The sequence below is a fragment of the Ambystoma mexicanum genome, chromosome 7q, assembly GCF_040938575.1.
Source record: "Ambystoma mexicanum isolate Mex_15411 chromosome 7q, UKY_AmexF1_1, whole genome shotgun sequence".
Taxonomy (NCBI): Eukaryota; Metazoa; Chordata; class Amphibia; order Caudata; family Ambystomatidae; genus Ambystoma; species Ambystoma mexicanum.
In genome coordinates, this window is record NC_090941.1 from 728,016,841 (window position 1) to 728,044,310 (window position 27,470).

Below are 27,470 nucleotides of genomic sequence, written 5' to 3' on the forward strand. Positions count from 1 at the left end.
GGAAGATACTCGCCGGTGGGGTCTGGCGGAGCTAGAGATCTTGCAATAAACTCGACATCCTGATTCAAATGAAGGGGTGGATGTTCAATGAGCTCAATTCTTCCAAAGATATGAACCCTTCCAAAAGTGAGAAAAGAATTATGTGGGAGTAACAGTGGGCGGGGAATATGACTGAGGGGAGGGTAGAATTGGGAGGAGGGTGGGATGTGCAGTATTAAAGTTGGGGGAATCTTCCTTTTGAAGGATGTTAGTGGTTGCGTTGTGTTAGTCTGTAACTAATGCCATCAAGACATGATTGATTTATGCATTGAAAATTTGAATAAGCTATTTTGGCCCATTTCAATCCAACCTTATCTAAGTGGCTGCATTTTAACTGTTTCCCTGTTTATTTAGCTATTGCAGCCGTCACCTTGTATAGGTGGCCAGCTAGGCAAATCACCTGCCCACCTCGCATCACAAATATGCTCCCCTTTTACTCCCTTCCCTCCTGCTTCCTTTTTCTCCTATACAGCATGTTTTGCCCCCCTCTTTTTTTTCTTATTAGAAATATCCCACTCTTTCCAGCTCTTTTTAAACACAAGGTCGTCCCCCGTTCTTGTCTCATTCCCTTAATCCTCCTGCTCTTTTCTTACTCCATTTTTGCCAAAGGTTTGTTATAAAGATCCCATTCTCTTCCTCATTTTGCTGCTATTCGCTTACTTTATTTATTGAAGTGTTTTGGTTTATACAAACCTTTTAATACTAAAAATACACATCTTTAGCTTGCATAAATATACATTGATAGTCTTCAATATTATATAAATGTACAGAAAATCATAAAAAGTTAATTCAATAATAAAAAAAAACAACAGCAGCACGACAATAGGCGTCTCAATCATGGTCTCAAAAAAAAAAAAAAATTTACATTTTCTGTCATTAGAAGGGAATTATTCCGTGCTCCCGTTCTGGAGAGAGTCGGATGGAGGCAAAAGCAGAGCTGCATGATAAACCGTTTTTACTTTCCAGTTTGTTTTAGTAATATAGCTAAAAGGTGTATTCACTAGAAAGCTTTGTGTATATACATGAGTAGGTTCTAGTTTCTTCATTCTATAATAATTCCTATGGCACATAGAGGCTTTCTCCGTTCTTTCCTTGCAAGCTACCGCCAAATCAACCGGTTGCAGTAGTCAAAGCCAATCTCCTTAAAGAATGTATGAACATACTTCATAAGGTTGTCCCTGGTCACCCATGTTATATATTCTGGCATTGGAGCCCCTGGCAATTTACCTGAGGCACCAATAGGGGGAGGTGGTGATCAGTACGGCAGGAGGAATACACCTAATGTCCCTATATGCAGATGATATGCTCCTTTATTTGCGCTTCCTGGAGGAAAACATGCAATATGTGCTGGAGGTGATGGATCGGTATGCCACTCTCTCAGGCATATCGGTGAACCCTGGAAAGTCCAGCTTGTTCCCCCTGGGCAGATATAAGGGGGATCCCATTGGAAAAGCTTCCCATTCTGCAGATACCTTGGCAGACTGAGACGTTCAGATATCTGGGCGTACACATCTACCATAGCGTTGAGGCAGAGCACAAACATAATACGGAAAAGGCAGTGGATGGAATCCAAAACAGTATGGTGTTCTGGTCTAGATTACCCCTCGCCATGATGGGAAGAGCAGCACTGCTCAAAATGGTGGTATTGCCCAGACTCCTACATTTTTATGTCCCGTATTTGATCCCCAGACGCTTTTTTGAGAGACTTCACGGCCTGTGCAGGGGCTTCATATGGCACAGCTCCAGAAATAGGGTGGCCCTGTGGAAACTAACAAAATGCGTGTGATAGGGGGTGCATAAACCTGCCGAACTTTGAACTGTACTATTTAGCGGGACAGCTGATGTATGTAGCTAGGTGAATCGCTGCAGAGGACTCGGCTGAGGCAAGGCTCCTGCGAGGTGACACAGCCCCATACTTCCTTGGAGAGACAGTGTGGTTGCATAAAAATAAAACGGTAGGGATGGGAAGTCTGGCGCAGAGCATGGAGGACTGTGGGCGACCCAGACCCGCACTCTCAACAGGTCCCACTGGCGGCGCTATGTGGGGAAGATTCTCAACTGTTCAAAGGGGTCCGTAGATATTGGGAACCAGTGGGTCTAGCCACCCTCGGAGATATATGGCAGGAGGGGGAGGCAATAGAATTCCAGAGGCTGCATGAGGAGACATGGGTGCATAAAGGCCAATATATTACTTACACCAGGCTCATGAAACGGGTGAGGGAGAGGTGGCCTGAGACTGTGTTAGCGGAAGAACCTGATGCCACCCTAGAATCAATGTATGATATCTCAGATGGAGGGCACGAAATATCCCGGATATATGAGCTCCTGAGTGCTAAAGCAGGGAAGGAGCTGCTGCAACTGAGGCATGACTGGGAAGAAGAGATGGGTGAACCCATAACAGAGGGACAGTGGGATAGAGTCCAGAGATACCACAAGAAGGCATCCCGGAATTCTAGACTCCAGCAGATACAGCTATATATCTTCCACAGAGCTTATCTGACCCCCGAGAGAATAGCCAGGTCGGAGGCTCGACCACACAGAAATGCCCCAAGTGTGAGGAGGTAGAAGCAGGATTGTTGCATATGTTCTGGGCTTGCCCTGAGGTGCAGAGATTCTGGGAAGAAATAAAGATGAAAATGGCCTGGGGGGGTTGCGGGGGGACCACCAGGGGGTGCGGAGCATTCTGGACGTGTGCGACCAGTGCTCCTCCACCACCGCAGGGCCTAACACTCTGAGCCAATCCCCGGCCGGGAGTTTGGAGTAACACTGACAGGAACGTGCGCCCCCGCGGCAGCGGGCCAACGAATCGAGCGCTCCTCCGAATGTGGATACAGCCTGGCCCCATTCTGAGGCCCCGCTCGCCGAGCAACAGCGAGGACACTTTTTCGGACGCCGTGCAGCAGAGCCACTAAGGGCGTCATATCTCACGGTGCCCCGGGCCTCGCCCGGACCCGCCGCGGAGCCCAGAGCTGCTGGTCGTCACCTCCGCGGCCCGCACCCATAACACTGAGAGGAGGACGCCGGAGCACGCCCCCCACCGTGCGCGGACGCCGAGCGGGCCCCAGAGCTCTGCCCCGGTGGCGGGTGGACATCGCGCGGGGCCAGGGACGAGTGGGGCGTCCTGGTGGGAGGGACCACCGCTCCGGTGCGGACCACCAGCAGCAAATCAGGACTTCGGGGGGCCTCCCGACCCATCCCCCGCGCACGGAGGCCTACTCGAAAAGGAGCCCCCAGCGAAGGGGTCCGAGCTCACAATGGACGTGTGGCGGCCCTCGACAGCCCGAAGAAGGTGAGGAGCGCAGGGGGGAGAACTGATACTTGAGACTCGGCGGACTGTGTTTGGCCCCCCCTGCGGGCACGGACCAGCGCAACCCACCCCGTAGAAGCTGGCATGGCCTGCCACCCTGGAGTACAGGGGTTCCCCCGGAACATTTCAGCCGTGACGCATCTGGGGAAGCAGGCCCCAATCACAATCTTAGCCCCCCCTCGTGTGGGCCGGAGCCATCACCGGGGTCCCCCCACATGCGAGCTTGCCTACGCAGAAGCGAGGAGGGCCCGAGACGACCAGAGGAAACCTCAAGGCATTAAGGCAGGGTGAGAGGCGCCCCAGCCCCCACCAAAACTCCAAAGGGCACCCAGAGACCGGAACCGACCCAGCCCACGTGCGCAATCCGCTCTCCAGTGCTTCTGCCGGTCCAATGCACCCCTCGGTGAACCACTCAGAGTTACCATGCCTTCAAGTGCCGAACCCCCCCCCCCCGCAGTGCTAACGAAGGACGACCTCAAGGACATCCTCCAGGAGATAAAAGCGATTCGAACGGACATACAAGTCTCTATAGTTGACCTCAGGGGGAGAGTGAAGACGCTCGAGGAAAAAATGGAGGGAATAGAAAACACCACCTCCAAGTGGACCTGTTAGACATGAAATACGAAGCGAGGCTAACAGACCTAGAAATCAGAGAGGAGGACATAGCCCTGAAAATGGACGACCCAGAGAACAGAGAACGCCGAAACAACCTGCGCATTATGGGTGTGACTCAACAGAGAGGCGAGACTGCCACAGACGTGGGGAGAAAGGTTCAGGGCCTCATCAACCAACTCTTCACACTCGAGGGGGGCAAGGAAGTCCAGTTGGAAAGAGCCCACAGAGGGGGAGGTGGAGCGAGGGGCGGCCCGAGGTCCATAATTGTGCGCTTCCTCCGCTACAGAGATCAAATGGAGGTCCTCGAAAAAGCGAGAAGGCTGGAGAGTTTCTTGTTCGAAGGGGAGACGGTGAGGATTTTCCAGGACCTCTCAGCTTTCACTCTTACCCGCAGAAGAGAGTGCCGGCCTCTCACCCAGTTGCTCACCAGCCAAGACATAAGATACAGGTGGTCCTTCCCATTCGCCTCGTCTTTTGAACACTCAGAAGTGGACTATAGAGTGACCAGCGGGAAGGAGGCATCCCAAGTGCTGCAGGTACTCAAAGGGGATACCCCAGAGGAAGGAAACGAGATGGAGGTGCAAGAGCCTCGGGGAGCCAGGAGGTAGCCGGAGGGCCCCTGGTACACAAAGAAGATGATAAAGGGCCGAAGGACATTCAAGAAACTAAACACCCCCACAACGGTAGCCGAAGGGGACTAAGTGGTCAGGGGCTCGCTATTAGAGAAACAGAGATCGAATCAAATAGCCCCGGCCGGGGACGCCGAGCTTAACAAGGGGACTGCGGTGGATGGTCTTGCATTCACCCTGGTGGCTTGCCCGTTGGCAGGCGTCATGATAAAGAGGGGAAGGGGGGGGGGGGAGGGAGGGAGTTGGGGATGTTGGGGACCCACACAGTCTCAAAACCACAGTGGAAGGCGGCAGCAAGCACAGATCCGGGAAGACGGTACACACAAGACAAGGACCCAATAGCAGACAATGAGAATAGGGGCCGGGCCGAGTCACTGAGAATCGGTTCACTCAATGTAAAGGGTCTGAACTCCCCAGCAAAGCGCTCCCTCTTGGGGAGGGAAATGAAGAATGCTAAAACAGATATCCTCTTCGTACAGGAAACTAGAACGGTCACGGGAGAGGAGAGGGCCATCCCGGGAGCACACGTGGGCCAGATCTTCTGGGCATCCGCTCTCACGAAACGGAGTGGAGTCGGGATCATCCTGCAGAGAAACCAGAGACTCACAGAGGTAACCAGGTGGGGGAGGGAGGACGGTAGAGCCATGATTATATCGGGTGACTTGCACAACTCCAGGGTCTCCCTAGCAGCTATCTATTGTCCTAATGTGGGCCAGGTTGAATTTCTCAAAGAGGCGATGGGAGAGATAATGGCCAGGACAGAGGGGCTCCTTATACTGGGTGGAGACTTTAACATGTGGGCAAATCGGGAATTAGATCATAGTGGAGGGGCCATCCCACTAGGCAGCAACTCCGGGAGCTGATGTGGGGCTATGGGCTCGTGGACACATGGAGGGAAATTGCATCCGGAGGGAAAGGGATACACCTTCTACTCAGCGGTCCATGGCACTAGAACGAGAATAGATTACCTTTTCATGGGGCACCAAAACATGGGCCGAGTGGAGTTCTGCATCATCCAACCGGTTAGCTGGTCGGACCACGATATGGTCTGGGCAGATATTAGTGTATTGGGCCTGAAACCCAAAGAATCCCTGTGGAAGTGCAATGACTTCCTGCTAAGGGATGTGGTTTTTAAGGAGGAGATGGAGAAGGGATCAATGAATATTTTGAACTGAATAACACGGGTGAAGTCAACATAGAGACAGTTTGGGAGGCAGCAAAGGCGACCTGGAGGGGTGTTCTGATTAGAGAGGGGGCTTCCAAAAAAAGGACCAGGACCCTCCTAGCTCATAGGCTACGGGCGGAGATAATAGCATTGGAGGGATCTGAAGGGAAGAGTGATGAGGAGAGGGAAAGGGACTTGGGGGATGCAAGAGAGAAAAAGACAAGAGCTGAGAGCATTGGAGATGGGGAAAATTGTAGCAGGCCTCCAACACCTGCGTCAAAGGTATTATGAAAAAGGGGATAAAGCTGACTCCATGCTGGCGGCCAAACTCCGGGGCCAACGGAGAGATAGATGGGCGTCAAGGATCTCATGCAGGGATGAGGGGACAAAAACGGATCCCGAGGGAATAGTGGAGGAATTCGCGGGGTTTTATGAGACTCTACGGGAGGGAAGGAGAAGTGGAGGCGGAGGCACTGGGAGCATACCTCGGAGGAGTAACATTACCTGTGATGGACCCCCCAGGGGCATCAGCCTTAGACGCCCCAATAACGAGCGAGGAGGTACTCAAGGCAATATCGGGTCTTAAGCTGGGCGGGGCCCCCGGGGAGGACGAATTCACTGCAGGCTTCTATAAGGCCTTTGGAGGCCTACTAGCGGGGTTTATGGCGGGCCTATTCACAAATATCATGAGGACCGGGAGTGCGCCCCCTTCTTTTGGCAAGGCACCGATAACAGTGATCCCGAAGGAGGGCAAAGATCCAACAGACTGCCGGTCGTATAGACCAATTTCCCTCTTAAATGTGGACGCTAAACTGTTCACCAGGATCATAGCCACGAGACTAGACAGCCATATGCCGGTACTCATCCACTCCGACCAGGTGGGCTTCATACAGGGGGCGGACACCCTCCGAAAAACCCTGCACCTGATGAGGGAAGCGGCCCCGAAGGGAGACAACCCTGTCCTGGTGGCCATCGACGACGAAAAGGAGTTCGACAGGGTGGACTGGGAGTTTCTACACGGAGTCCTTGTCAAACTGGGCTTTGGCGAGGGAATCAGGCGAGCCATTAAGGCCTTATACACAGACCCCTCTGCTAGAGTCACGGTAAATGGTCGCCTTTCACGAACATTCGGCCTTCAAAGGGGGACGAGGCAGAGCTGCCCCTTCTCCCCAATCCTGTTCGCCATGACCTTGGAAATACTTGCAGAGTACATCAGATGTGCCCCGATGGTCCGCGGTATTGACGTTGGAGGTCGGACCTTCAAGCTCGGTCTCTATGCAGATGACATACTACTCCATCTGAGGGAACCCACTAGCTTGGTCCCGGCTGCCGTTCGGGTTATTCAACGTTTGGCCAATTCTCAGGCTTCAGGATGAACATTGGGAATGATCTTCCCCTTTGCCCCAGATGCAGACAGGGACCTCACAGAACTGTCCCCCCTGGGGTTTCAAATTCGTACTGAAGGGATTAAATACCTGGGGATCAACATCGTCCAGCCCCACGAAGATCTAAGCCAGGCAAATTACCCCCCCGCTGTTTGATAACTTATTCAAAGATATGGAGACATGGGCAAATCTCGTGGATTGGAAGGATAAACACCGTAAAGATGAACCTCCTCCCCAGGGTCCTGTACGTTTTCCAGATGCTCCCTTTAGACGCCCCAGAAGCACTCCTTAAAGAAGCCAAAAAACGCATAACGAAATTCATATGGCAAGGCCAGAGACCCAGAATAGGTTATGAAACACTCACCCTCCCTAAGGATAGAGGAGGGGTCGGCCTCCCAGACTTACAAACTTACCACAGCAGCCCAGCTCAGAACCCTGGCCCCCCAAATCAGAGAGGACCCCAACAAACAATGGGTCTTTCTTGAAAACTCCCTCCTGAGCCCTGTCACAGTGGGCAAGTGGTTATGGGTCCTGATGAAAAAGCTCCCAAGGAGAATCAGGGACCACCCAATACTAGTAACTATGTGGAAGGCGCTGGAGGGTAAGGGACACGGTGAGAAGGTGACCACTTGGCCCTCCCCCATGAGTCACATCTGGTCCACACCAGTTTTAGAGGAAATCCCAGGCCATGAACACTATCAGCCCTGGTTTGACACGGGCCTATGCAGAGTTGGTCAGGGAGGAGTCCTTTATAAGAATCCAGGAGCTTGAAGAATCCTTGGGAATAGGTAGGCTCTCCCCACTCCTCTATCTGAGACTTAAGGGAATCCTAATGAAACCAAAACTAAAGCCCAAATTACAAAGAAAACTCACCTTAGTCGCGAAAATCTTAGATACCCATGTCGAAATGAAAGGACTCATCTCACTCCTTTACTCTGCCCTTTTAACCCCCCGGGAGGGAACCACCAAAAGCCTCAGGAGGAAATGGGAAAGAGACTTGGGTTGCAGGATCGGAGACGGTCTCTAGGGGCGACCTCGATCTCCTGCCAATACAAAACCCATGCTGTTAAACTCCTGCACAGATGACAGTATGACCCGATCACACTTTCTAGGATGTTCCCAGACGTAATCCCCCTTTGCTGGCACGGGTGCGGGGAAAGGGCAAACTATTGGCACATGTGGTGGACATGCGGGAAGGTCCAAACTTATTGGGCCGAAGTCCTCAGCTGGCTGAAAGAGGCGGGAGAGGGTGTGCTCCCACTGGACCCAATGTTGGTGCCGTTTGGCCTGCAGCATAAGGATGACCACTGGGAACAATTACCGGACCTCTCACACTCCCTACTGTTGGCAGCCAGAGCGGCTCGCGCTAGAACGTGGAAGAGGCCCACCCTACCCACGAAGAAAGAATGGGTGATGATTGCCAAAGACATATTCCTTATGGAAAGACTTACAGCGGCTCTACATGGTTCAAGCACCCAAATAGAGTTAGACTGACTGCTATTTCAAGAGGTGTTTGGCAATACATAGGCCACGTCCTGAAACCCGCAAGCGTCCTTGGTCCGGCCCAAAAACAAGCCCCGACATGGAATGAATGGCCCTGGAACTTGGAAAACTCGGTTGACCACTGGCGGAGAAACCCCGGATTGACGCTGCCCTATGCCGCATCATTTCTATGAGCAGACTGCAGTGCTCGAGATACTGTGTGGGGTGTGTGGGAGGGGAACAAACGCAGGGAATAATGGCCTATAGTTTGATTTGTTGAGGGCGATTGCCCAAATCTTGTAATTCGTGTACCTATGCGGTTTTCAAAAAAATCAAAAAAAAAAAAATTAAAAAAAAAATAAAAAATAAAAAAAAAAATCGAAATTTAAAAAAAAAAGAAAATGGCCTCGACGTGGGGTCTGCCTGGGCATGAATGCTCGGGTGTTTCCCCAGACCACGTATTCAAAAGACGTCAGTAAGATGAAGGACCTGGCCTATATCCTAGCCAAGCGTATAATAGCCATGGGATGGAAGGCGTCCCAGAGGCCCAGAGTGGAGACATGGTGGGCAGACCTCTTGAAATGGGCATAAGCGGAAACCGTGGTGTGGTATGAAGCCGTTACTAGAGGAGGAGAAGAGGAAGTGGTCTCTCTGATAGCCTGGAGCCAACTGGTGACCATAATGACAAACCAGGTCAATCTTGAAACGGAAGACACACATGAGTGGACAAATAGTGAGAAACCTGATAGATCCCAGGTAGATAGCGTGGAGGAGACGACTCAAGTTTGTGGGGAGGGAGGGAGACGAGGGATGACAGTGATGTTTTGATTCAGACTACGATCGTCCGAAAGTGCTGTAATGTTTGGTGTGTAGTTTGTCAAAAATAAAAATTGTTTAAAAATAAATAAACACACACTTCATACCACTCTTTGAGAACTCTAGGCATAACTCTGGTTCCAGCAAACCAACAATAAGTCTAGATTTTGTTTGTTTTCTAACATGTTTAGATAGAATATCCCCCTCCTTACTTTATTTGGGTACCCAAGGATATCAAGCCCAATTCACTATTAATTAATTCAACAGCAGTATATTTAGGAATGTAAACCCGTATTTAATTTGGGAGTTTATATAGACCATTCAGTATATATGGAATGATTATGTACAACGTGGACAGTTACGGGCTAAAGAAAATCTTGAAAAAACACACTGGTACTCTACTTTTAATGGACAGAGATATCAGTACGAATCTCACGCCATACCCAAGTCTTTCTTTTAGCAAAGCACCAAACTTAAGAAATATCCTATGCTCATCATTTATGGTGCAGAAAAAGATCACCGCAACAGATTGGCTTAGCAAACACACCACTATAGGTTTTACAAAAGGTTGTACATGCTCCATGCGCGGATATGCAACAAAAACAGTAGCACAATTCACTTACTGCAAAAAATGTACCATCAACAAGCACATTAACTGCCAAATTTGTGATGTATGCAACAAGATTTATAAAGGCAGCACCCTAAGGGAACTTCACATCAGGATCCGAGAACACCTCAACAGTATACATTGGCAGGATTCAAAGCTCCCTCTGGCAAACAAACCACTAACTTGAATATAAAAGTAGAATTTGCTTTGTGGGTCTACAAACAGTGAAGTGTGGAGCTAGGGATGGAAACGTAAGTGAGACTGCAAGAATCGAGAATGATACGTAGATTCAGATGCGTCAAATATGGACTAAACACGGACCACGAGGGGCGTGGCTTAGCAGCCATGGGCTAGGCTGCTCTCTGTGAGCTCCTGGATCCGAAAATTGATCCGGACAAGCGCATGCCTAATGACTTCTAAATCCAACAAGAAAAGAATACTGCATCAACATGAATGTTAGCGGACTCCAACACACGTTGCCGCAAGCAGATCGAATGGATACATCAGACGTTATGGAACTTTGATGCTTCCGACAAGCGCTGCGGGGCTGGAAACAAAATGGCGGCGGGCCCCGAACAGGAGCCCCTGAACGTGAGGACCGTGCCTGTTGCAAAGGGTGAGTTGGCCAGAGGAACGAGCGTTTTCCCTGAGGGTGCCGACTATAGCAAGGCACCAAGAAGCATACCCAGCTGGGACACTGGTAAGCTCGATAGAGCAAAGCAGCCTGCACTTGAGCACCCGTGGGACAGTGGCAGCAGGGGATGCCCTGCGGGTACCGAAGAACGGGAAGAGGACTCCCCCGAGGAAGCGTGGGGACAACTGTGCCACGATGCCTGGTGGCCCCACAGTGAGGACACGACACGCCAATAAACCGGAGTAAAACCGGTGGCTCCAGGCGCTGCAGAAGGACTCAGCAGCCAGGAACGACGAGCGGCCGCTAGTAATAAGACAAGCATCGCGGGCGCATTCAAAACGAATGCGCGGTCGTTACAAGCAAAAAAGACGTGCCGTAAAGAAGGCAAAAGGGACACAATGTGGTCTGGCAGACCGCATTGTAAAGTGGAAACCAAGGGAACAAGCGCACTGCCACTGACAATTAATGCCACTTGAAGGCAAGTCAAGGACAAAGCAGACACTGCCTTGCCATAGGAAAGGGCTATGTAACACTGATGCACCATCACCCCTGCAGGCCAATGTGCATCACACAGGAAGATCAGCACACCTAGAATATGGACCCTGGCAAAATAATGACAAGGTGAGAAGCACATGAGAAGTAGCCCATCACAGGAGAGGTAGGTGGCAAGCCCTGAGGCACCAAGAGGCTGCCACCGGAAGCAAGGCTACACACACACACACAACACATGGGAATGGAGCCTAGAGAACGCGAGGCCAGATGCTGACCACCGAAATGATGAAATTCTGGGGCCCCCCCCCCCATCGGGTACGGAGGAACTAAACCCTAGTAAGAGGCGCCCAGGCAGCAGGCTTTGCTGCATAAGGAGGCAGCTATTGGAGGCGCACTCCCCACAAACAAAAGACAGAAGCAAACTAAAAGGGGGTGGAGGAGTGAAGGAGGACACCTCCGGCGAAGTGCGCGAGAAACACTGTGCTGCCAGAATAGGCGCTGTCCAACAACAGGGCACAGGAAGCCCTGAAAAATGCTATTAGGCCAGCAGAGCTAACATCTGGCCCGTTTTACACCTCCAAACAGTACCCTAGTCCTGGAAGAAAGACTAAATACATTCTAACAGCCAGCACGTACCACTGCCTGGGTAGGGGTGGCGCACACGGAACACACAGGAGTGGGGTCTAGCGGAGACTGAGCTAAGGCTCAAGCACAGAACTGGTGCAGTGCTGAGGCCCCTACTGAACAGTTAAGAATACGCAGGCCCGAAAGGCCGGTGGGTTAGAGCTGCAACCCCACACATGGAGGACTTGCACACTGAGGAATAAACGCAGACAGTGCCACAAGGAGCCCCGCACCTGAGAATTTAGGGCTGCGGGCCAACACAAGAACCAACAAACCGCCAGCAAGACGCAATCTTGAGCAGTAGACGGGCAGGGCCGGGGACGTCCAGTGCAATGGCTCTCAAGGGGGGCAAAGGTAAAGGTAAACAGCCAACAATTTTTACTAAATCGCAGAAGTCCCCGACAATGCCTGCACAAGCTATGGCGACTACATCGGAAGAGACGACTTCGCCAAGGGGCGACCACTTGATCCTTGCAGCTATAACGGAACTTAAATCCGCGTGGGGGGCTGCGATGGCAGACCTGAAAGCGGCACTGGAAACTAAGATCGACGCAGTAGGGATAGAGGTCAACCTCCTGAGGCAAGATTTAAGAGCGTTGGCGGAACGGACAAGTGGCCTACAGAGCACTGTGAAAATCAACGCGGATGTTAGTACCACCAACGCTAAGGAGATCCACATATTGAAACAAGTTTCCAAGCTGGAAAACCGAGCTGAGGAGGCCGAAGGGCAAGCAAGACGCAATATGCGCGTGGTAGGCCTACCGGAAGGAGAAGAAGGCCTGGATCCTACGGACTATGTGGAAAACATGATCATCCAGGAAATAGGGGCTGGCAAGTTCTCCCAGGGGTTTGCGATCGAACGAGCGCACAGGACCCTGATGAGAAGGCCTCAGCCAGGGGCTCCTCCCCGCGCAATCATAGCAAAGATATTGAACTACAGAGACAGGGAAAAGATCCTGGAATCGGAAAGGCGGAACAATAACGTTGGCGTCGACGACTGTCTCTGCATACCCGGATTATACCATGCGGGTACAGAGACAACGGTACAGCTATGTGGCGGTGAAAAGAAGATTGCGTACAGCCGGATTAAAATACATGCTTCTGTACCCTGCGAAACTTAAGGTCTTACACAAAGGCAAAGCACACTTCTTAGAAACCCCAAAGGAGACGACATGCTGGCTGGACGCCCAGGGCTACCCGGAGTCTGGAGACGGTCAAGAGCGAGATGGACAGGATAAGTGACCCGGCGCCATGCTCGATACTGTGGGGGGCGGTTGAAGCTGCAGCAGATATATCAGAAGGGGGGGTGCAAAGAGCGTGTTAGAAAAGTGTGAATGCTAACTAATTGAGACACTCAATAGGTGGGCTTGTTGGACTGGAATATAGAACTGTACAAGGAAGCTATGAGCTACAAATGCACTGCGAACTATGGCCAATATAGGAGACACAGGATGTAGACGACCTATCCCCAATAGGTAGAGTAGTTGAAGCGCCAGTTGGGCGATATCTCCCTGCTGTGCCCAAAGTACTGGCAATAGCCAAGAAAAGGGCTAGATGAGGCGGCGCCCGAGATCCAGGGATGGAGCTGGGCATCAGTTGGGAGGGGGGGGTAGGGAAAGAAGGGAGTTGGGGGTTCAAGTCGGGGCAGGGAGGGAAGTTGCAGTGTTAATAGTTATGGGTAGTTTAAGTTGGGGTACGAGCTTACACGCACTAGCATTTGTACTCCGGGCAGGGGTTGGGAAGATACAGAAGGGGGGGCAGGAAATCGCTGGAACATGGGGGACCTTAAGGGAATTTCTTGGAATGTCAGGGGCTTAATAGCTATCTAAAAAAGGAACAAGGTCATGATGTATTTGAGACAGCAGAAAATAGATATAGCTCTCGTGCAGGAGACTCACCTCACAAAAGAAAAATTAGGTGATCCAGAAGAAGTGGAGGCAAACCGTCATCGGGGCAACATATTCGGCATTTGCCAGGTGGGTGATCACGTGGGTAGCACCGCAAGTCCCATTTCAATTACTACAGTCCACAGTTGAAGCGGATGGGAGGATGGTGGCTATACGGGGGCTGGTGGAAAATAAAGAAATATGCATTATTAATATATATGCCCTGATCCAGGACACAGTGCCATACTTCAGGACCCTATACAAGAAATTGAGCTTGTATAAGGGGTGGGGGAGTGATCTGGGGAGGAGATTTTAATTGCACGTTAAACCCGATGATAGACAGGTCAGATAATATACAAGACAGGCCCGCCCCTGCTGCCAAGGCCATGTAGACTTTGTTGACAGATCTCCAGCTAGAAGATACATGGAGGGTGCACCACCCACAAGACAGACAATATTCACATTACTCTGCCCCACATAATTTGTACATGAGACTAGACTACAAGTTCGCCATGCAAGAAGTGATAGCAGAAGTAGAACAGACAGAATACAAAAGCAAGGGTCCTATCGGACCACTCGCCACTGGTTTTAATATGGCAATACTGACCCCCAAGAGCCAAGATACCAACTTGTCGACTCGGAGCCGAAACACTAAAAGATAAAATGTTTAGGGAGGCTCTAAGAGAAGAGATTGTAAGGTACTTTGATATCAATACGGGGAGCGTGGAGTCAGCCGGTACACTATGGGAAGCCTTCAAGGTGGTGGTGAGAGGGATAGCAATAGCCAAATCCAAAGGGCTGCAGGGAGGTATATTAAAGGCATGGTCTAGTAAAATTTTTTATTGTCCCAACGGGTCGGCCATGTTTTTTTAAGCCTAAGTGGCTCAATTTTAGAAAAACTTTCCTATGGGCCTTACCCGAGCTTTCGTCCATTAAACGCACGCGAAAACAAGCACCAGGGAGCCGCCATTTTCTGATAATCCTATCTTTTCCCCGATCGCCCTGGCTGACCTGCTTTTGCGGCACTAAATCAATTCCCCCGCCCCTGAGCCTGTCATCAGCAGACTCGTACCGCCCATTTCCCAACGCCAAAGCACGTCTCGTGTCAACATTTGCTGCGCTTCAGCTAATGACGTGTCGCCATGGAAATGGCAGGACGCCTCTCTCCTCAATAAGTATAAACAGACCGTTTCACAACACACAGCAGCCGATTTTCGATTCCATTCCTCTCTCTGTGTTACATTGAGTATTCTGTGACTCGTTTCAGTGCTCTGGTCAGCTACCTTCGCCGCTTGTAGCCCGTGTGAACAGATACCAGTACCACCGCTATCAATTATTTTAGTTTGTTTAACACACAATGGCTACAATAATGCCCTACATGTACGAGCCCGAGTATACCGAGGAGGAACTACTGGAAAGGGAAGCACGCGAAAACAATGGGGATTCGGACGGCAGTTGGCAGGACGAATCAACAGATGAAGAGCCTGAGCCTAGTCGAATGGACGGCGTCTCCACCTGGTGCACATGCAATCGGTGCGAGCTAATGCCAACTGAGGACGAGAACTGCTGCTGCCGAGAAAACTCGGGATGCCTGGCCTACATTTCGGAAGGCGAGCCACGACCGCAATGCATCACCGAGCTGCCAGACTTCAGTGCAGCCTGCCTCACACGGGCCGTGTTGAGAATAATGATGGTGCTTATGCACGAACTTCGAGCAACTGTTCGTCCTCGTAATCCGAGTAACGAGTAAGTATACTCTGCTTGTCATGCCACTCCTATTTCATGTTCTTCTACTATATCCAAAATTACATCTACATATCATTGTAACGCATGTAAGTCATTCAATAGTGTGCATTGTCTAGATAGCATTTGTCCGTGTAAAATGCCATTAGTTACAAGAATTGTCATTGACAACAAACGTTTATTAAACTTATCTGGGTCATTTAAAAACAGTTTGTTTCATTCCTTTTCACAGGTGGTACAGGCTGGTGGCCTATCGTTCCTTTACATGGTGGCTTCACGGGAGGCTTGGACACCGGGTTCGAAGAGTGATACCCGCCTGTGCCGTTCGTGCCATTAGAGAAACGTTCCCGAGTGACAGCGGTCAGTACAGGGGATTTTCTCTCGCTGTGCTGCAACCTGACCTGTATAATCTTTAAAGTCTTGTATTTTTGTGTCATGAAAATAAGATACAAAATAAAACACCACATATATTTTAACGTTTGTCTCGATTTTTTAAATGAATCAAGTGTGTCTCCATTCAAGGATGGACGTCAGACATCTGTGCTCCGAATGGGTGAAGGTCTGGTTGCTGTGAAGCAGGGTGGTCACTATTTATCTAAGCTAACATAACATATTCTTGATAATGCATGCACTAAATAACACTTGTTCAAAGTCTTTCAGTAGGTTATGTTTCTATAAAAGTCACACATATATCTATACTAACAATTACCATTGGATTATACAGGCCTTAGGGTCTTGACCACTATAATACACCGGTTGAAGTGTGGGTCTGTGCTCACAAGAATCTCCGGTATGTGGCATTTGTTATTGAAAAGCAACGATATACAGGCAATATACTGTATATTGATATAAAGGCGGTTTGCGCCGGTGGGTGCGCGCTGGCATGGGGGGCTGTGACGGGCGCAAACGGCCAAGGTGCCAAACTACATGTGCACTTCAAAAGGTGTCCCACGCCAAGGGGCCATCGGTCACATGGCCTCCTCAGACCCCGTGTCTCCAGGCAGGCCTCCCCTGAGGCAGGCCGCCCCCCTGCAATCCACATAAGTGTGTCTCCATTCAGCAGTCTTCCTGTGCCTTATCTGCACGCCCCAGGGCCATCCATCCCACCCCCCCCTATCAAAGGCGGTTCACACCCGGGGATGAGCGCTGTCATGGGGGGCTGTCCGGGGCGCGAAAGGCCAAGGTGCCAAACTGCATGTACACTTCAAAAGGTGTCCCACGCCAAGGGGCCATCGGTCACATGGCCTCCTCAGACCCCGTGTCTCCAGGCAGGCCTCCCCTGAGGCAGGCCGCCCCCCTAATACCACGACATACATACATCATTCATTCACAAACACACCCCAGTTTCTAATACTTTAAAAACCACTCGATATGTCTCATGAGAACATCTTTGTGCTTTGCAAGTCAACTCTTGAATGTGCTACCTGGGAACCACTGAGATCTATGCTAATCTGCTTGTCGTCGTGCTATCCGTGAACTTCTGTGACCGCTTCGAGCATACCCATCAGTGCGCTACCTGTGGCCATCCACCTATTCTCCCGCAACATACTGCTCTGCTTGCTGAATCCAACTGTTTGTTGGTCAAGGTAAGGCCATGTATCCTGGTCATATTTCGCAGATTTTTAAATTTCTATCTATTTTCGAGTAGAGTACACAACAGTGCTATGTTCATTGGTCTCATTGGTATTGACTTGAGTTTCCATTGCTATGCTATCAATAGATCTATTTATTTTCATCTGTGACTATTGTGATTGAATTGCATCCTTCGGGGGTCCAGTCAATAATGTTAGCATGTTTCCTTCTCGTGCAAGACAGAACATCCAAGGGACGAGTCACATGTTCAGATTTCAGTCACATCAATTATACATTTCTGCAACTTATGCAAGTACTAAGCAGCACATAATGAACTGGTATAGTTCCTGCGACCAAAACAAACCTTGCATTGATCATTGTATGATTCATTTAATTTTGTATCAAATCTTTACTCTTGAAGATTGTATAATAATGTCGATATTTACTTTTCAGATTGATCAACAATGCCTGCCTGTTCGATTAGCGGTTGCCCTTCGAAGACCCATGCGAAATCTGAAGGAACTACAATGCATGTATTCCCGAAAACTGTTGATCGAATAAGAGAATGGGTCAGACATTGCGGATATCCACTGGATGAGCTGGAAAGTAGAGTCCAACAAGTCTTAGAGGACAAGAGGGGTGATCGATACCGCATCTGCAGCCGGCACTTTTCGTTGGACATGTACACAACTTCTTGGGTAACAAAGAAGAATAAACGGCGAACGACACGGAAATTGCGTGAAAACGCTATTCCCACTCTATTCGTCCACATTCCGCCACCGGTGAGTCAAGTGTCCGGATTTAGCTTTAGGCCTTGCGGTACTGTGTAGCCGAATGGATTAATAGATATTGTAGGTGTTCTATTCCTTGTAATAATTTCGGTATTGATATGAGTGTATAGTTTTTTGAATAATGACATTTATCAATATATTCTTTTTCGATTTCATAACCCACAAACACAATGTATATATATATATGGGGACAGGGAACTGTGCTGTATTGAGCATTTTTCAAGTATTCTGTCGGCTTACATGGCTATTTTTAATATTGGCATTTCATTATCAATCATTAATTGACCTTTACAACTTCTTGACTATCCCTTGAATCTGAAGCAAGAACATTCTACATCCTTGACGTGGTCGCAGTTATCAACCACTTCTAGCGCGTATCAGGTAATCTTACTAGGCTAATCCGCTACATACTTGTTTTACGCATGTCAAGTAATAGTTTTATTCTATCGTGTAATTATTTTACCGAATGTTTGGTTACTGCTTTCCAATTAATATACACCTTAGTTATCGTCCACTGGTGTTTGTTTTCAGTTATAATTAGTGTTATCCATACAAATGCAAGTACTGTCTTTCAGGGAGATGCTGAAGCGTCCGCCACATCTACAACATTTCTAGATGTTTTTCAACATCAGGAGGTATGGATACTGACAGCTCCACCGAGCGTCATCATCAGAGCTGGAATTCTTGTTGTTTGATTGTTCTACACAATGTTTCATTCGTGGTTAGCCGTTGATATGTACCTGTGCTGTCGACCCCAGGTGTGTGTTATGTTTTCACAATTGTAATCCTCACTAATGCAAGTACTATGTTTCAGGCAGTTGATGGAGCGTCAACCCCTGCACTTGATGCAGAGCCTGACATTCAAGTATACGAATCGGCGCAACAGCTTTCGGAAGTGCGCACTACATTTGCAACATCCATAGATATTCTTCAGCAGCACGAGGTATGGATAATGACAGCTCCATCATGCGTGACCATATAACGTGATTCCATTTGCTATACTTTCTTCCCTATTAACGCAAGTGCTGTGTTTCAGGGAGACGACGGAGCTTCCACCACAATCACAACATCTCATTTAGATGATGCAGATGTAAAGGAATCGTTGAAATAAGTCGATGAAATGTGATCATATTTGGATTTTCCTTGATTCTTTTGGACAATACATCTTTCGCGGTTATCTCTTTATATGTACCTGTGCGTTCGACCCCAAGTGTGTGTTATGTTTCCAATATTGAAAACCATACTAATCCAAGTACTGCGTTTCAGGGAGATGCGGATGCCTCCTCTCCAATACAACCATTCATGGCAGTCCATGCAGAGCCAGAGGTATGGATACTGACAGTTCCATCGAAATAGATCATCACTGGTCGAATACTTGTCCTTTGATTGTTGCAAACAATGTTTAAAATCGTATTTGGCTATTGAAATGTACCTGTGTGTTCGTCCTCACGTGTGTTTTATGCTAACAATATTTTGATACATAGTAACAAAAGTACTATGTTTCAGGGAGACGATGGAGCCTCATTCCGTGCTGTCTATGCGGATACAGAAAATATAGTCCTTGCAGCGCAAGAGGAAGGGAGGACATGCGGAAACGAATCAGAGCTACAGCGTGCAGATGTTGAAGGTCGAGTCAAAAAAGTTGCAAAGAAAAAAAAAACAAAAAAAGGTTAGTTACAAACAGTTCATAACTATTAAAAAATGTTTGTGCTGGGGACTATTTTATGTTTTTTTCCAGTCAATTCTACTACACTCCATCTTGTGTTTAAACTGAACATCCCTTTTCCAATATCTCCTCCAGTTACCCGTGGGTGTCAGAACTATACACACACAGACAGTGAAGCGAATGAGAGATGTGGCTTGCCAGACCGTGTACACTATGGAGGAACTATTAATTGAGGCGAGGCGTGTTCAGGCTCGAGATGCTCATGTCCAATGGCCAGAACATGAATTAATTGTGTTTGGAGACTACAGCAAAGTTGCATTGGACCATAGCTACAGTGCGACCGCACCACCACAAGAAGATGTTAATGAATGTATTGAAGATAGCTCTGAAGTAGTTGGAGATCAATTTACACAATCTACACCCGCCAAAAATTTGCCGCCAAAAAACCTGTCGACATTGTTGTGTTCTCCCATCAATGTTGAAGTAATAGATGTTGAAATGACAGTGAATGAACCAGCCGCAGCATCCATAGACGCATCAGAACTTGATATCAGCGATATTACTTTCCAATGTGTTGAAATCTCCACAACGTCAAAGGCCGAAACAACGTTGACGCAGGATGACAGTCTAATGAAAGAGAGCAAATACATTGTATTCCACAGTTGTTTGATGGAAATTATAAGTATGCTGAAATGTGTGCATTCCATTAGAGGGAAAGTATGTGGGAAGCCATTGATTAATGTGACTCGTCAAATAAAAGGCAGCAACGTCAAAATAAATGCCGCCTGTAGATTAAATCATAGGTTCTCATGGTCTGCACAACCAATGCTGGGGAAAATGCCAGCAGGCAATCTACTGTGTGCAGCTGCATCACTTTTTAGTGGCTCCAGTTTTAGAAAGTTAGAGGCTTTCTTTCAGTTTGTGGGACTCCATTTCATTTCTAAAGCGCTGTACTACACATACCAACGTGATTATCTGTTTCCGGCCATTAGTGATGCTTGGAAAATTGAACAATTGTCTCTAGCAAGTACATTCGAAGGCAAACGATTCAGGCTAGCCGGCGATGGACAGTGCGACAGCCCTGGATTTTCTGCCAAGTACTGCACCTACCACTTTCAGGACATGGATAGTAAGAAAATTGTGAGTTCGGTGGTCGTGCAGGTAACACAATGTACATCGTCAGTGGCCATGGAGAAACTAGGTTTTATAAAATCAGTGGAATATCTACAATCGAGGGGAATGCACATCGACCTCATAGCCACGGATAGACATGTTTCAATTGCCAAGACAATGAGAGAGCAGTTCCCACATATTAAACATCAATTTGATGTATGGCATCTTGCTAAATCAATCAATAAGAAAATCTCGGCTGCAGGGAAAAAAAAAGGTTTTGAAAGTATTTTGCAGTGGTCACATTCTATCACCAACCATCTTTGGTGGAGCTCAAAAACGTGAGGGGTCAGTGGAAATACTACTTGAAAAATGGCGGTCACTGATGCACCACTGTGCCAACGTTCACCGCTGGACAGCAAATGAACATTTCCACCAATGTGAACATGGCCCTTTGTCCCCAGAGGAAGAAGAAGTGGTTGATTCCATCTTCACCGACACACAAAGCCATTGAGAAGATCGTTTTCGACAAAACTCTATCAAGAGATTGGAGAGGACTGAGAGAATTCTGTCACACAGGAGATTTGGAGGTGTTCGACAATATGTGCCTAAAGTACAGGCCAAAGCGCTTGCATTTTAGCTTTCGGGGCATGAAACATCGCACTCTACTAGCGGTCTTGGCCCATAACAGCAATGTCGGACGTGAACAATCTAGGACTAGGAGTAAAGTAAGGATGCCTTGCTACACTAAGGTGTTTTCAAAACGAAGTAAGCAATGGGTGATCAAACCAGTCTATTATGAAATGCAGTTCGACTTTGTGAAAGGCCTTATTGTTGCTGTGTTAGAGAAGCACAGATATGGAATTTTGGACGTTTCTGTGCAGAGCAGTGATCCATTGCCACCGAATATTGCGACTGTGCCATGCCCACCCGATGCACAGCTGATTGTGAAGTACAAATCCTGGTTTAAATAATTGCAATACGATTGTCTTTTTGTAAATAAATGTTATTGTACAGTGTACCTGTAAACCTAACCCCTACCTTCACCATCATGGGTGGCGAACAAGCTGGGTGTCATCCTTGAATTCTCTCTATTCACCTCACATATGTGTATGTATATATTTTTCTCATGTCTCATCTCATGTAAATGTAAATGCTGCGCACTGTTAACGGAGGGGAGGCTTGCGTATTGCAAATAATAAAACAAACAAACAAACAATAAATCTCACTTTTAACTCAACTCCTGTGGTACTTTATACTTTCCCTGACCTTCCGCCAAAAATTAAATGTCTCAATTTGGGCTGCAAAGCTCGCAGACAACGGGGACAAAATTGGGGCACTTAGAACGCGCCAGCCAAGCGGGCCGTGGCATTTGGGAGAGAAGCCAGTTCGCATTTGCACATTGAGGCGCACTACATAGACGGATTCTAAACTTCAAGTTCTCATAGATGCCTATACTACGTGATGTTGCAAATAAAGAATGCGAAGGACAGCGCCCAGATGAGGCCCACAAGTCGCACTGGAAGTATAAGGGTCTATTGTTTTTTGACCTTGAGACAGGGACCATGCCGAAAGAACTACATTTGAAGGGAGTGCGCAATAACTTAAGAGATGATAAGGCAGAAAATTCAGAAACTAGACCGAGTTTCAGTTTTAGGTCAGTATACGAAAAATCATTGTTAAGAGCACGGTCCGTTTTACAGACTGCATTACGAAGAGACACAATGGAAATTTCAAATATAAAGTAAATCTTTACACGCTTTTATACCGGAATGAAGATTTAATGAATGGATGCATGAATAAATGAAGAGCTAGGAAAAGCAAGTAAAACTGTTCGTAGTGGGCACATGGGCATGCAGGTCCACTGGTCTCACCGATCTCGCTCCTTGGCCCAGCCACTTTTCCCTGCACTACGGGACTGTCTCTGTATCCTTCAGCCCCTTCTCCCGGCATTTACCTTGCACTTGCCACCAGCTGGCCCTATTATTTAATTTGTATTCAACTAACCTTGTACAGCCCATCCCCATGCGCGATCAGAAAGACACCTGGCCTAGTAGGATCGTTGTCTGTCTGCCCTTGTTCCCCACCTGCCTCGTCACGCCTAGTAACACTTGAGTATAGGCGCGTTACAAATGCCATATCATATATCATATCATTCCTCACGCATGTAGACTGTCGTTTACCATTGTGTGTTGGCCTCGATTTATCTCGTTACTTTTCACATTGATTTTAGAGAAGAACATTCTCCATTGAACTCCCCTTGCAAGCAAATAGTTTCTGATAGGCCGTAATAAATAAAATGAGTAATATTAATGAAGTTCGGCTAGCGAGACTAATTATTTTTTTGTTTTCATAATAGGTATTTGATCCCTTACTGCCACTGCCATCTGTTTGAGACACCGGCGGATGGATTCTTCAGCAGACACCTGCAGCTTTGTGTCAACAACTGGAGCACGATCACCATATTATGGGACGATCGCCAAGGGCCCACATGCCCTTACACTGTACTAGTGGCTAGAAGCAACATATCAACCTTTAGGATGGACTAGTGCCTAGTTGATGGAACAGCCTTGCGGTTCACCGTGCTTCCAAAGTGATTCTTTTTACGAAAATGAACACCCTGTGTACCATAAAGGAACAGCGCGTGACTCAAGATGAAATGGAACAGTTATTGCGGATACAGTTAAATGAAAATAAATGGCTTCAGGAGTTCATATGTCAATTGCTGAATATTCTCTAAACATTTAATGTCAAATAAATGTACTTTACCAAATGTACCGTGTTGCTGTTTCATTTTAAAGTACAGTTTCATATTCCGAATTGTGGCGCGCTGTGTTGTGAGTTGATCTGTGTTGGTTTCCGGGTTCTGTGTGGAGTCGCGCAGAAGACAACTGGGCGCGTTTGCCTACGCAGCACAGTAACGTCATGGGGAGAGGCGGGGAATATGAATGTTTTGATAATGTCAGGGGCGGGGGAATTGATTTAGTGCCGCAAAAGCAGGTCAGCCAGGGCGATCGGGGAAAAGATAGGATTATCAGAAAATGGCAGCTCCCTGGTGCTTGTTTTCGCGTGCGTTTAATGGACGAAAACTCGGGTAAGGTCCATAGGAACATTTTCTAAAATCGAGCCACTTAGGCTTAAAAAAAACATGGCCGACCCGTTGGGACAATAAAAATTTTTACTAGACCATGCCTTTAAGGGACTTGCAAAAGGCAGAAACTAAACTAGAAATAACCTTGAGCAAGGGGGGGTGCACAAAGGAGGATGCCAAAACTATAAGCCAACTGCAACAGGAATGTGTACAATACTTGGAGAGACTATGTAATCTGAACTATAAAAAGTATGTAGAGAGGCAGCACGCGTGGGGAGACAAACCAGGAAGGATGTTGACATGGTTGTACACAAGAGAACCCCAGACCCACGATCAGAGCAATAACAGAGGAGGATGGGCAATTAGCGAACACCCAAGAGGGTATTAATCTAGAGTTCCTTGAATACTATTGGAAACTATATGGGGACGAAGAAGGGAGCGACAGAGGGGAAACAATGGACACAGTGGAGGACATAGGCTTGCCACGAATAAGCAAAGTGGAGCGAGAGGACCTAGATGCCCCGATCACTCTAGAAGAGCTAGAAGAGGTGGTAGTGCAACTACCCACTAGTAAGACCCCAAGGGCTGATGGGCTCCCCAGTGAATTTGATAAAATGTACAGAAGTGAGGTGCTTCCCCCGCTGCTAACAATGCTAAATGAGGTATTCGAGATAGGGTGGCTGCCAGAATCCTTAAGAGAAGCAATTATTATCACTCTCCCTAAACCCAACAAGCCAGGCAAGGATTGTGGATCGTTCAGACCGCTATCGATGCTGAATCAAGATAGCAAAATACTTACAGCGATGTTGGCAAACAGAATGAAACGGATCATTAATAAATAATACACCCGGATCAAACACGATATGTCCCGCGCAGGAACACATCCGACAACCTTAGACGACTCCACCGGGTTATAGAACACACAAAAGAAGACTCGGGTGAGATGGCTATTGTATCACTAGATGCAATAAAAGCCTTTGACTCTGTCAAATGGCCCTGGCTGATTGCAGCCCCGACTCACTATGGGATAGGTCCAGGGTACCTCAAATTGGTTAAACTACTGTATAGTGCACTGCTAGCCAGAATTCAAACGGGAGCCATCATCTCCTAAAGATGCAACTGAGCAGGGGTACTAGACAAGGATGTGCATGGTCTCTGATGCTTTAAATTTTAGCACTGGAGCCCCTGCAATATACCTGAGGCAGCAGTATGAGGTAATAGGGATCAGAATAAAAAGGGAGCCGCATTTGATGTTGCTATACGCAGACGACAAGCTGCTGTACATAAGATAACCTGAAGAAAATCTCCAATATATCTTGGAAGTGATGGAGCGATTTGCGTCGCTATGGGGAATAGCGGTGAATCCTAGAAAATCATGCATATTCCCACTAGGGAGGTATGTAGGAGTCCCAGGCGATCAATTACCAGTCTTACAAATACCATGGGAGCCAAACACTTTCAGATACCTGGGGATAGATATTTATCACACGGTAGAAGCGGAACATCAGCATAACGCTGAGAAAGCAGTACAGAAAATCAAAAATAGTATGAGGTTCTGGTCTAAGCTCCCCTTGGCAATGATGGGAAGAGGGGCGCTGCTGAAGTTCGGTGATGTTTTATGACATTTCAAGCGTGTGTGGGGTATGAACACCAGGGACATGCACAGAAGGGTTCTGTATGCTGTAACTTAACCCCCGACATCACCTCCTATAAATTACAGGCTGTAATGTCCCTTCCCATTGCCTTGAACCCTATCAATTCCAACATTAGCTTCAGGCTTGATCATTCAATGTTACCACCACTAACTGCAAAACCTGGCGAGGAAGCCCAGCTGTCGCTAGCTAAAGTAAGACCCCCAAACACAGAAAACTGTTAAAAAAACACACATCATTGTGCAACTGCGCCCTCTAGGCTTTGCCATCATGCCCCGCTCACCTGGGGCCCTCTGTCATTTTTTGCCCACAGTCCTTTGCCTAAAATGACCACTGATCGACAGGTTATCACGTTGGTTAAATGTCTGGATGGTTACGACAGGTTGCCTTCACCAGTCTGGATACGACGGTGCATTTAAATCAAACGTATTACCAATTTCCTGCAGTAAACTGTCAATTGGCCAAAGGAAACGTCTGGGTTGACAAACACGGTCTCATTCCAAATGTGGTTGCATTTTCAACTGTTTTTTATTCCGTAATTTTATGGATTGTGCTTTTCTTTGGGTATACTTCCGCTGCAGTCCAATCAGAACACGGCCGACGGCGAACCTTAACCTCTCGAATTTTGTGCAATGTAAACTTTACGTCGCTGAAGAAGGGAAGGATTGTTGGTGAAAACGCTGCAGTTATATAACAGTAAAGCAACGTCTCCACCTCAAGGGGCGCGTACATCCCCGTTAAATTGACTTATTCCCCTACTGTTGTTCACATCGCAGCCTTGCCATATAGTCCAAGCACAGCCACTCACCTGACTGCATGCAGCCAATACAACGAGTCCCACGTCCGGTCATTCCTACTGCTCTCCTCGTATCCCTTCTCTGTCTCAAGCCGAGTACAACCGCACGTGCCCCGCCAACTCTCATCCCAATACAAAGCTCGTTAGGCCTGTGTGCGTTGAGTCCACGTGACAGGCACGCCTACGGCGGGTACGTTGACCCGGATTAAAACAAGCAACTACTCTAGATATACTGCTGTGGAAAGTCAATCTACGATCGATTGGTGTGTTCCATCGTCAGAACGTTTCCTGTTCCAGTGGGAAGTATCCAAATTAAGATCTATCCCTACAACGTTCAGAAGCCATCGTTATTAACTGCAAAGAACAAACTGCTACTATTAATCGCCGTTAATTAACAATCTCCACATTTAAAAACTTCACTGTCAAATACTTAGGTTTGTCTAGAAAACGCACGGTTGATAATATAGGCAACAATACGGAGATGAAAAATGCTTAGGTTAACGGCTTCGTAATAGAGTGCAACTACGGGAATGGGACTTTTTATTTGATCGCCGTTCATCGTCATTATTAAATGACCGAGGACATCCCGAACCGTGACGTCTCCCTCCACAATATCCATATCAACGCAACTTCATATAATGAAATTACTAGGAACATCACATGTTTATTATACCACTACATAATCGCTTAGCTTCATTTGGAACTTTCTGGTGTTACCGCTTTAGATAGCTGCGAGGTGACTCGGTGCATTCAGCAGGTTAACAAATCCCATAACAATTTCCGCAGTATTTTCTCAATGATCTGAAATTCTCGGTCCGGAATCTTACCTGGGGTGTTCTGTAGAATTAACATAGCTCTCAACTCACACGCTTTTGGCGGGTGTCACCCGCCTTGTAAAGGGCTGACTCACCCGCCAAGCCTCCTGCACGCCCATTGATTCCAATGGTCGTCTCACCCGCCAAAAACAAAATCGGGTGATTTCACCCGCCTTTGCAACACAAATGGTTGAGAGCTATGAGAATATATAGAAATCTGGGCAGTATCATCATCTTAAACCCAGCGCAGACAGGGGGAGGGCCGACCAGAATCGGGCATTTGCTGCAAATATCACTCACAGGTAGTTTCAAGTTACGCTCAAGAAAGGCAGCAGGGTCTAGACCCAGCTGGATGCCCAAATACCTAAAAGAGTTCCTCGCCACTCGAAAGGCATTACACTCTGCAATCGCCGCCAGGCTGCCCTTCATCGGCAATAGGAATGATTTGGACCAATTGACCCTGAGGCCGCTATGTGGCCCATAAATCGCTAGAATTTCAGTTATCCTCGGAATTGACCACTACTTCCCCCTACATACAACACTCGGTCTTCTC

The 27,470-nt window shown here is 47.9% G+C and overlaps 1 protein-coding gene across 1 annotated transcript in view; it reads right to left on the bottom strand.

The window, feature by feature from the left end:
* RNF17 (ring finger protein 17) overlaps nucleotides 1–26,304 on the bottom strand; it is a 3,777,565-nt gene extending 3,751,261 nt beyond the window's left edge. The window contains exon 1 of the mRNA XM_069639339.1: nucleotides 26,115–26,304. Coding sequence (XP_069495440.1) covers nucleotides 26,115–26,229 — 115 coding nt within the window. The 5' untranslated portion in view covers nucleotides 26,230–26,304. The remainder of the gene's footprint in view (nucleotides 1–26,114) is intronic.
* Nucleotides 26,305–27,470: the final 1,166 nt, after the last annotated feature.